At 31.0% G+C, this 12233-nt stretch overlaps 1 protein-coding gene across 1 annotated transcript; it reads right to left on the bottom strand.

The window, feature by feature from the left end:
• Positions 1–11092: 11092 nt before the first annotated feature.
• Positions 11093–11914, bottom strand: LOC133804584 (uncharacterized mitochondrial protein AtMg00860-like). The gene is made up of 2 exons (XM_062242730.1): positions 11885–11914; positions 11093–11584 (listed from the first exon to the last, which is right to left on the bottom strand). Exons 1-2 carry the CDS (start codon positions 11912–11914, stop codon positions 11093–11095), a joined length of 522 nt encoding a protein of 173 aa, XP_062098714.1.
• Positions 11915–12233: the final 319 nt, after the last annotated feature.

Raw genomic sequence — 12233 nt, 5'->3', positions numbered from 1 at the left:
GGTATATATATGAATATTCACTAATATTAAGAAGGCTTATATATAAATATATAGCAAATGATAATATGTTGTAGTGTAATTGGCTTTATGGGGGGTGATCGATCGACCTATTTATAGTTGTTGAGGGAAGACTTTTTCAATTTTAAGTAGTAGACTTATATTTAGTTGATATTTAATTTAAAAAAAAAAATTAAGATGTTGTTGGGTATCTTCATTCATTGATTATTTTTTGTTTTCTACCAAGACTTAGTGTGTGTATATATATAGATAAATATATATAAGCTTGATGAATAAGAAAGTAGTACTGTTTTTCGAAAGAAGGTGTACATTACATAATAATAATAATAATAATAATAATAAAGGGTAGGTACCATTTGGTATATCCTATGTTCTTGATAATCATCATCAAATACTTTGTAATTTGAAAATTAAAATAAAATAGTACCATGTTATTTTTTGAAAATATACCAATTTGATACTTTATAATTTGTGACAAAATTTAAGTTATAAAGTATTATTTTATTCCGATTTTTTAAATTTAGTATGCCATATTAGTATTATTCATGATAGAAAATATCAAATTATACTTTGCTAAAATACATAATAGTGAATAATATAATAAGTAAATTTTATGATATATTGTATAATATAATATAATAATATATTATGATGTATTGTGTGAATTTTATCAAGATATATAAATTATTCATTTTTAAGCTGTCTATGACGAAAGCAATATGTCAAAAAGAAATAAATAAGTTAAATTTTTGTTTTTTTTAAAAAAAAAGTGATTTTTTATTTTCATATTATTTGGTCTGCATGACAATATTTATATATGATGAAACACGTACAAATATATGTGGTTGTTGACTGCATGTGCATGATATATGTAATGGTAGTCAGAACTATTTTTGGAAAATCTTCAAGTATATATATATATACATATATTTATGGTAATTTTCGTTGTTTCATACATATATACATGTTATTATTATTATTTTAAAGGAAAGGTTGGAATCGTTTAGCTTTTTTGTGTTCACATCACATAATAAATAATGTGGGGCTTTGCTCTAAAAAAACACTATGTGGGGCTTGACTCTCTATATGAACTTGTATTAAATTCTTCTTTGCCACTCTCTACGTAGGCAAATCCCCCCCTATTGTTATATAGGTTTTGGATTTTTGTGAAAAAATGGAATACATTACTTGCATTAAGATATAATGTATTCGATTTGAGCTAAGTTTAATATACTTAAACTTGTAATGTTTGATAACTGTTCGATAATCGAATTATTATTCCAAGTGAATGATATGTATCTCCTATCTGGACAAAACTTTACTAGTGCGTTATCACTACAACAATTAATGTTAGTTGCGGCGTAGCTATTAGCGACGGGTACAGTCCACCGCTATTATACAGGGTATTAGCGGCGGACTTTAGTCCGCCGCTAATTAGGTGTGATTATTTAAAAAATATATAATAATATGTATTAGCGGCGCATTTAGACTTTATTAGCGATGGAGTCCCCCACTGCTAATTCATGAAATTCTTGTAGTGTATATAAAAATATTATCATCAATTTTTACCCTTATATAATATTGATCTTGTAAAAAGATCGAAATATTTATATATATGGGTTTAAAATGGCATCTCCATATATATATGATTGTATTTCAAACTGATTACGAATATGGAATAATCTAATACGTTAGTATTGTTATTTGACACTTTAATGTGTCTAACATCACATGAGGTGACTCCTAATGATTGGTTAACAATACTCTATATTTATTATTTATTACTAAACTAAAATTATGTGAGTCTCGATATTGAATTGGATACCAGTGGTATCCGTTTGCATTTCTCTTAATACCTCATTAAATTCATGATACGATTGCTTCTTCTTTTTTTATTTAATGCATTGACTACTAATGTTTTAATAAGGGATTTTATTTTTATTCAAACATGATATTTTGTTGATTGAATAATAAATTGATAAGTTTATGAAGTTCAAGGGTTCATACTACTAGCTTTGTAGTAGTAAAATGGTGGATTCGATCGTTCCAAATAATATTAATAATGCCCTTGAACAAAAATGGCGTTGTTGACTCGTGTTAAATATTGTATGATTAATTAGGGTTTGAAGTTGTCCATATTGAATTTCTAATCATCAAATGACAAAACTACGTACGTGTATATACTAACTACTAATAAGTGATTTATAGACATTATTATTAAATAAGAAAAGTGAACACAAGAAACATCGAAGAAGATGAGAAAGAACCTTAAAAGAAATTTCCTTGGTCCATTATTATTATTATTATATATTTTACATAATATTATTCAAGTAAGATATGTAATTAAGAGTATTTATAACGAAATGGGTATATTTATGTAGTCATATTCAAAAGGGTTTATACTTTTTTGGATCATGTATTTTTACCCATTACTTGTTTGGACTTTGTGTTTTGAAAAATTACTTTTTAAACTCTATGTTTTGTAAAATGGTTAAAATAGAACTCTAAACCTGATTTTAGTCAATATTTTTTTAACTAAAATCACAAATAATTTACCAAATTAATAATTCAGAAGAAAAATAAAATCATTCTGCTTAAAAACTGTGTTGCTATATTCAATTTTTTCTTCATCAAAATTGAATTTAGGGTTCTATTTTAACTCTTTTACAAAATATAGGGTCCAAAAAATAATTTTTCAAAACACAAAATCCAAACAAAAAAAGAGGAAAAAACACAAGTTCAAAAAAAAAATATATAAATCCAATTCAAAATTATATGTATATATATAAATTAGTTATTGCCTTCCTTTTACTTGTCTTATATTATAACTAATAAGTCAATTCCATGCAGCCAGCTGGTGAGGGCCTTTTTGTCAGAAAATTGGCACGTTTCTGATGTTTGACCAATTAAACCAAGAACAATTTGCCTTACTATATCAAGCTTTTTGCTTCTTTATTAAGAAAATTTTTTTCCACTTTTTTTCTATGATGAAAAAGTGGGGAATTATTGAATATAATAGATATTGACATATGGATATAATTATTGTTGCCGTGCAAATAATCAGTTGTGTCTCTCACATTAATTAACAATAGTGGTCATGTTACTTTTATTGTATTCACACCCCTATTCATGTTACTTATACTGGTCTTGAACTTGAAGTATTTTATTATCGATTCTCATATGTTGTAATTTAAAATAAAACAGGATCAATCAACATGATTTCGTTGGACACTATAATACCTAATAACAATGCTCTTATATATAACCTAAACGAATTAAGTAAATACCTCTTAGAAAGATAATACGTACACTTTTCCTTTTTCAGTCGTCTTAAATTATTTAAATTTTTTTAAAGATTTGTGAGAAATTATTTGTATTACATTATACACCAGTAAAAAAATTTAAAATGTAACTTATTAACATACAAAAAGTAACTATATATAGTGATTAAAAATAATCACTGCCCAACAATTTTTCATATATATAATGAATTATTTAATGAAGAAATGAACAATTATTTGAATATATAATAGGCGAGTATTTTAAGTATATTAACACCTATAAATCCGACATTTTTGGTATAACATCAACCACTTAATGACGCAAATTAGCACTGAAATTATCTTTTATAGTAGTAGGAGGTTAATTTTTTTTTCTTTTAAATATGTAAATTATACTATATAATATATATAAATTTATACACATGTATGTATATGTATAATTTAAAAAAAAAACTATTAAAGAGAACAATAGCCTCCTCTCATTGACAATGTGCACAATTAATTCATAATCTATCATATGCATAAATTAGGTATATTCTCATGAAAATAACTAAAAAAAAAATTGATTCAACAAATTAGGTATACATAAAAATCCACAATCTCTGTATCTAAAATCACAATGGCTTTTTTCTCTACCAAATACAGTGAATAAAAATTTTATAATAAAAGAAAAGTCGTATATATTTATATATACTCTTTTCTCTAGCTATATAGTAGTTAACTTGTTATATATAGTACTAATTAATAAACTATTTTTATTATATTTTCTCACTGCTTTTCTTAGACTAGGAAACTTCATGAAAACAAAGCCATAAGAAATATAAACTATCAAAAAGAACTCTTTCGCAAACGACACAATTAGTACTCTTTCTGATCCTTAAAAATGAAAGATAAGTGGAAATTACTCGAGTAAAGTTAGATAAGTGGAAAATTTGACACTAGATCAGCAGCCTCCTTAGATTGTGATCGATCGATTATATATAAATATTATAAATATAGATCGAAAGAAAGAAAACTTTTTCTATATCAAAAAATAATTCCAAATCTTTGAAAGCAAATGTATTGAGTCAGAATATGTCAAGTTCTTACTAGATGAGCTGACCAAAATTCTATAATTAGGTACGTAACTATGAATCTCTTTTATATGCTTATATAAATATAAATTATATATATATGAAGACAATTTTATTAGTTAGTATTGATTACTTTAATAGTTTAAATATTAGATTAAAATTAATAATAATGTATATTTATAATTATTAATTAATATTTTTAAAAATAAATTTTAATTTGTTTAAATTTTTTAAAAAACTCTATCTAATTATATGACGGTCACATATTTATTAAATTAAAGAATTTTCACCTTAGAATTGAAAAATCTTCCTTGTATATTTATATTTATATATACACAATACATACTTTCGTTACTTTCATGTATTATGAAGATTAGAGACTTGTCAATTATACTTGACCATAACTAAATATGAAGTCAGACAAATATCAAATAATGACGTTTTTTAGAAAAGTAATAATTAACTTGAATATGTTCCATCATTTTGACAATTTTTAATTTTAGTATAAAATATTTGTATTGAATGTGACTTTTATACATATTCTACAATTACATTATAATTATAGGGTATGAATGGTATATTTTCACACACATGGATCCAAGTTTTTTTACATTATATATGGTGTTCATTGTGATTCACATTAAACTTGTGTATTGCAAATTTTCAAGAAAATATGAATAATTTACGGTACTGAAAATAAGGTCTAAGAAAATTAATATTTACAAGCGTGATAAGTTTAGAATTTTGTTTCGGCACCCTAAAAATTATTTAAATATTTTTGAAAATTTACAGGAGGTTTGTTGTGACTGCAAGAAATACCGTCATATAAAAAAACGAGAATCATAACTTCCACGTGTGAGTAAATATATATGATTCACCATGATAGTGCATAAAAAAATACATTATTATAATCATGCCCTATAATTATATATTCATAATTTACTTCTTTTGTTTTTTTTTTTGTAGGTATTCATTTGGTACCTTGTGTTTTTGCAAAGTTGAGTTCTGGTATCCTCTATTAGGAATAATACTCATGCAGTACCGTGAACTTACAACATCGGCATAAAATAGTACCTTGAACTCAAATTTGGTCAACAAATTTTTCAATAAGACCAAATTACCCTCTAAATTTTAAAACATCATGCCAACTTCTAATTATTTTTATTTGAAAATAATTTAACATATATTTAAAACATATTTTAATAAAATACAATAATAAACGTAAATATAAAAAAGTTAAAAAATAAATCCTCTCGCTCCTCGTTTCTTTCCCCAGCCCGACTTTCTCTTTCCCTCCTTCATTTGTGTTCTTCTTCGCCAAACTCAACAACTCAAGATTGGTGGCTTTAGATCTAGGATGAAGACAGAGACTTCAATGTGATTCAGATATGGAGGATGGAGGCTTCAATGACAACGCCTTCAGATATGGAAGACGAAGGCTTCAACATCGGTAGCTGAGCGAGAATGAAGGAGAAAATGGTGGTTGTCGAGGCAGAGGGTCTGGGATCTATAAGAGTATGAGGTGGGATTGGGTGTGAGGATCTTGGTTTCGATTTCTAATAAAGTTTCTGGTTTTACCATTTTTTTTCTTTTAGATTCTTGAAATAGAGGATTGGACTGACACGAGCGACAAATCCAAATGCTCTTGCTTCGATGGAAGATGCATATTGTTACACCCAAATTTCGAAATCGTCATAAATGAGCCTCGAAATGTAAGCTCGAAAATGTTAAGTAAGGGCTCAACACTTGTGTAAATTAACATGTTTCCTGACTTGTTCCTATTGGCGGCTGAGCACCAGTTAAGAAGGTTCGAGCTTAAGCGCCAAGCTTGAAAGGATGGATCTTCTCCGAGGTATATGAGTACAATTCGAACCTTCATTGCAAGCTCGAAGAGTTTGATCTCCGAAGGTTAAGCTCAATGAAATTGCTGGCTAAGGATGAGGTTAACTAGAATGACGAGCTCGTGATGTTGGTCAATCTCGAAAGTGTGTAAATTGTATGTTCGAGGTCGATAACTCAATTTGAATACAGTTGTTGTTAGGAAATCCCTATTCCTTAGGGATTTTTTATTATCTGATATTAAATGTAATGCCCCAAATTTCCTAATAAGGTTTAGGACCTTGATTAGGAGGTCGGGAGAGCCATAATTGATTTATTATGATATGTAATGATTATATGCATGTTTACGTGAATTATATTATTATATGATGGTGAGTGCATGCATATGGGCTCATATGTTAATTATGAGGGTATTTTGGTAATTTGGCCACTGTGGGTGTAATTGTATTTTTTGGGTGCATGATTGTAACAACCTCCTTTCTTAACATACATATATATAGTGTAAAAACAAAGTTTAACATGAATATAACAATACTGAAATTCTGAATTTACAAAAACTTTATTAAACAATACATAACTAATGTTCATAACCTCAAACCATACAATACTCACAACTAAATAAAAACTTTATCTTACATACAAATCTTAATACTTTTATAAATAATTTTCGTGGCATTACTACACCTTAACGTAGAAATGAATATGTATCCAACCGATAAATTGAAAAGCTTTATGTAAATTACAACGTTCATGAAATACTTTTAAAGCTTTAAGTAAATTATAAAGTTCACAAAATACTTTTAATGAAATATAATTATAAAATCAAGTTTCTCGTTTATTTATAAAATAGCATAGCAGAACTCCACTCTCTTCAGGTCAGCCCCATATGTACAGTCATGTTGGCTCCACGTATACTCATCAACAATTTATATTTGGGGCCTCTTACCTACAATACAAAACATTATCTGATGAGCTAAGGCTCAGTAAGTAGAATAAATACCTCATATGCATTAAAATAAACGTGCAACATGCTATGTATTTTCTTTCTTTCTTTCACTTTCCTTTCTTTTGGGCCCTAGAGGATGCTGCTGCCGGCATTACATAGGGAATCACATTCCCACCTGAACATAAACATGATAATAGGGAATTTCCCTCATAAACATTCATCATATAGGGACGTACATCTCCCTCCTTACATTGTTGGGACTTAGGTCTCCCAAGCAGCACCTCTACTTTAACGTTTTCAATAACTTGTCTGTGAACATTAAGCGTGCTTATGCATAATATAACATTCTTGAAAATAACTTATGCATAAGAACAATATGACAGATTAACATATAAAGCATATAAATGCACATAAGACACATAAAATACTTGTATTGTAGATGAGGATTCTACTTACCTTGCGTCTTGATAAAACAACCGAAATTGTTAGCTTCCTGGTAAAAACACAAACTATTAACTTACATAAAATCTACATTATGAAATGTTAGCTTAATATTGTTATTATCCCATTTTTCCTGTTTTAGTGCTTATTTTATGTCCAGGCGTATGGTCATACTATAGTTGTCCATGACAAGGTCCTGATCTAAAAGTCGTGGTCATAGTCATACTGAAAAGTCCAGGTCATAATACTTGTCCATAATAATAGGGAATAAGGTCATAAGAGTCCATAATAATAGTCCAAAGTATGACCATAGCCTATATAAGTTTAGTATTATGAGGATACATAAAAAAATAGTTCATATTTCAATTTTAGCATTGTAAAATATGACGACATGGTAAAGAAATCTATATATAAATTTTGGTATTATAATGGCATAGTAAAATAATCTATATATAAATTTCGGCATTATAATGGCATGATAAAATAATCTATATATAAATTTTGACATTATAACGACATAGTAAATTAATCTATATATAAATTTTTTTAAACATAGTAGCATAATCTATATATAAATTTTGGCATTATAACGTCATGATAAAATAATCTATATATAAATTTTGACATTATAAATGCATAGTAAAATAATCTATATATAAATAATAGTTAAATAACTGAACTAAAAGGCTCAGGAAGGAGCTTACCCAAAAAGGTCTTTGTAGGCTAGCGTTACAAACAGAACTTCGCCTAGATTTTAAAGATTTAAAACTTTTAAAAGAGTGTTAAGAAGAGTTTTAGGCAGAGTGAGAGAAAGAAAGATTTTTCGTAATTCAAAAATGAATTCTGAAAGGCTCTATTTATAGGAAAACATTGAGTCACTATGCTGCATAGTAAAATAATAAAATATTAAAAATATCAAGCATAATAAAATAATAAAATATTCAAAATATCAAGCAAAGTAATTTGCTTAGGTCATCACTATATCACTACTGCATCAACATGTGGGACCCATGGGGTGGACCCCGCTGTGGGACCCTACTGTGGGACCCTTGCGGACCCCACTGTGGGACCCACTATGAATAGTACCCGGTGAATAGTAAAAAAAATGAAAATTTCACAATCTTCTTATATTACTTAGTTTAACATTTTTGACTCACAAACTTTTCTGAAAATGTTTCTCTAACACCCATAAACTAATTATTCTCACATGTTAGTTACTCCAACAACTTAGAATTGTTAAAAATTCCATAATAGAAAACAACTATATCCCCAACGGTCATGATCATTATTCACCAACGGTCATAAACGGCTAGTTTTTGTCCTATAAATACTTGTTCCTTCAACCATTTACTTGCACAACTTCTTCATCTCTTAACCTTCTAGATAAAATTTATCATCAAATCATGAATTTCTCTTTATTTTTCATAACTTTAGTGATTGTTTGCTTGTATTTAGCATCATTCTATGGGTATTATACTAATGAAATGCCCATGAATGTTATAGTTGCATATTCATTAGTTATTCTTCCACTTTACTTAATAGCACTAGCCTTCGGTTAGCATTGTAATGCACTTAAAAGTATGAATAAAAACATCTTCTCTTATCTTTCATAATTGTTATAAATTGTAAAAAGAAATGGGAGTTACAATCTACCCTCCTTATAAATTTTCGTCCTCGAAAATCTAGAATAAATTGGGATATTTAGCTTTCATCTCATTCTCACGCTCCCACGTAGCCTCTTCTATTGCCTGGCTTCTCCACAATACTTTGACCAAAGGTATTTCTTTATTTCTTAAGACCTTATTCTTTCGATCCAAAATTTGGACAGGCTTTTCCTCATAAGTAAGGTCTTTGTCCACCTGGATAACTTCATGTTTCAACACGTGACTGGAATCAGGAATGTATTTCTTCAACATAGACACATGGAATACATCATGTACATCCGACAACTCTGGTGGCAGTGCCAATTTATAGGCCACTTTTCCAATTTGGTCTAGTATTTCAAAAGGTCCAATGAACCTTGGGTTCAATTTCCCTTTTTGTCCAAATCTCATAACACCTTTCATTGGCGTTATCCGCAGAAATACTTTTTCTCCGACTTGGAACTCTAATGGTCTTCTTCGTTTGTCTGCATAGCACTTTTGTCGACTTTGGGCTGTTGCTATCCTCTGTTGAATTTTTTCGAACGACTTCCGTTGTCGACGTCACCATATCTGGTCCAGTTTGTTGCTCTATGTACTTCCTTTCACCCACTTCATGCCAATGGATAGGAGATCGACACTTCCGCCCATATAACGCTTCATAGGGTGCCATCCCTATGGTTTCCTGATAACTGTTGTTATAGGCAAATTCAATCAGCGGTAAATATTTACTCCACGATCCTTCAAAGTCCAGGACACACACTCTTAGCATATCTTCAAGAGTCTGTATAGTCCTTTTCGTTTGACCATCTGTTTGTGGGTGGAAAGCTGTACTAAATTTCAATCTTGTCCCCATAGCCTTGTGCAAGCTTTGCCAGAACTTCGAGGTAAATTTTGAGTCTCTATCTGACACTATGGAAATTGGAATTCCATGCAATCGTACTATCTCTTGCACATAAGCTTCTGCTAACTGGTCCCTTGTGTACGTCACCTTTACCGGAAGGAAATGAGCAGACTTTGTTAATCGGTCGATGATGACCCATATTGAATCATATCCTTTGCTTGTTCGTGGAAGTCCAATAACGAAGTCCATTACAATCTGCTCCCATTTCCATTCTGGTATTTCCAAAGGCTGCAGTTCTCCTCCAGGTCGTTGATGTTCTGCCTTAATCCTCTGGCAAGTAAGGCATCGAGCTACATATTGGGCTACATCTTTCTTCATGCCAGGCCACCAAAAGTGTTCCTTCAAACTTCTGTACATCTTTGTTGAGCCTGGGTGTACCGTGTATGGAGTATTATGGGCTTCATTCATAATCTTTTTCTTAATGTCCTCTCTTGCAGGTACGCAAATTCTTTCATTAAATTTTAACATTCCTGAGTCAGAGACATTAAAATTCTTCACTTTTTCTTCTTTGACTTCTGCTCTGACCTCGGTTAGGTAAGGATCTGATTCTTGACCTTCTTTTATTTCCTCCAGCAGAGTCGACTGCAACGTCAGATTGGACAATCCTCCGATTACAACTTCTATGCCCGATCTTACTACTTCCTCTTGTAGTGGTTTGGACAAGGCTTGAAGGAACATCAAGCTTGTCGACGTCTTTCTACTCAATGCATCCGCTACTTTGTTGGCTTTCCCAGGGTGGTATAAAATTTCACAGTCGTAGTCTTTGACTAATTCCAACCACCTTCTTTGCCTCATATTAAGTTCTTTCTGGGTAAAGAAGTACTTCATACTTTTGTGATCGGTAAAAATTTTACATCTTACTCCATAGAGATAATGTCTCCAAATTTTCAAGGCAAAAACTACCGCAGCTAACTCTAGATCATGTGTGGGGTAGTTCTTCTCGTAATCCTTTAATTGTCTGGAGCGTAAGCTACTACTCTCTCTTCTTGCATCAACACCGCTCCTAGTCCCATCTTTAAAGCGTCACAGAAAATTTCAAACTCGTCTGTACTATTCGGGATGGTGAGGACTGGGGCATTAGTTATTCGATTCTTTAATTCCATAAAACTCTTCTCACAAGCTTCCGTCCATATGAATCGACTATTCATTCTAGTGAGCGCCGTAAGTGGGGTTGCAATTTTGGAAAACCCTTCTATGAATCGTCGATAATATCCAGGTAAGCCCAGAAAACTTCTTATTTCAGTTGCATTCCGTGGCTGGGACCATTCTTTTACTGCTTCCACCTTAGCTGGATCCACCAAAATCCCACTTTTTGATACAACATGTCCCAAAAAGTTAATCTTGTCGAGCCAAAATTCACACTTCTTGAATTTGGCATACAATTGTTCCTTTTTGAGAGTTTCCAGCGTACGTCTTAGATGTTCCTCATGTTCTTTTTCCGACTTTGAGTATATAAGGATATCATCGATAAAAACAACGACAAATTTATCCAAGAAATCCTTAAATACCCTATTCATGAGGTCCATGAAAGCTGCAGGAGCATTAGTTAGTCCAAATGGCATCACCAGGAATTCGTAATGTCCATAACGAGTTCGAAACGCCGTTTTGGGAATATCATGTTCCTTCACCTTGAGCTGGTGGTATCCCGAACGAAGGTCTATCTTTGAAAATACTGCCGCTCCTTGTAGTTGGTCGAATAAATCATCAATCCTGGGTAGCGGGTACTTATTTTTAATTGTCACTTTGTTGGGCTCCCTGTAATCAATGCACATTCTCATTGTACCATCCTTCTTCTTCACGAATAGTACTGGAGCTCCCCACGGTGAATGACTGGGTCTTATAAACTTCTTTTCCAAAAGTTCCTCCAGTTAAGTCTTTAGTTTCTTTAGCTTGGCAGGTGCCATGCGGTAAGGGGCCTTTGAAATCGGAGTTGTACCAGGTAACAACTCGATCTCAAACTCAATTTCACGATCGGGAGGAATTCCAGGAAGATCTTCTGGAAATACTTCCATGAATTCGCGTACAATATGAACGTCTTCAGGTCGCGCAAGCTTCTCCTTCGAGACGTCACAAATCATTGCTAGATATCCG

Source organism: Humulus lupulus, chromosome X (assembly GCF_963169125.1).
Source record: "Humulus lupulus chromosome X, drHumLupu1.1, whole genome shotgun sequence".
In the NCBI taxonomy this organism is placed as follows: Eukaryota; Viridiplantae; Streptophyta; class Magnoliopsida; order Rosales; family Cannabaceae; genus Humulus; species Humulus lupulus.
Note: the sequence above shows the minus strand (reverse complement) of the source record. Positions and strands in the feature narration are given on the sequence as shown.

What these genes read in the sequence shown, in the direction of transcription:
- LOC133804584 (XM_062242730.1), bottom strand. Translation starts at nt 11,914, where the DNA reads ATGTGCATTGATTACAGGGAGCCCAACAAA. An exon ending in ATTACAGGGAGCCCAACAAA is followed by an intron (nt 11,585 to 11,884) that starts GTGACAATTAAA and finishes ATATACTCAAAG; the next exon opens with TCGGAAAAAGAACATGAGGA.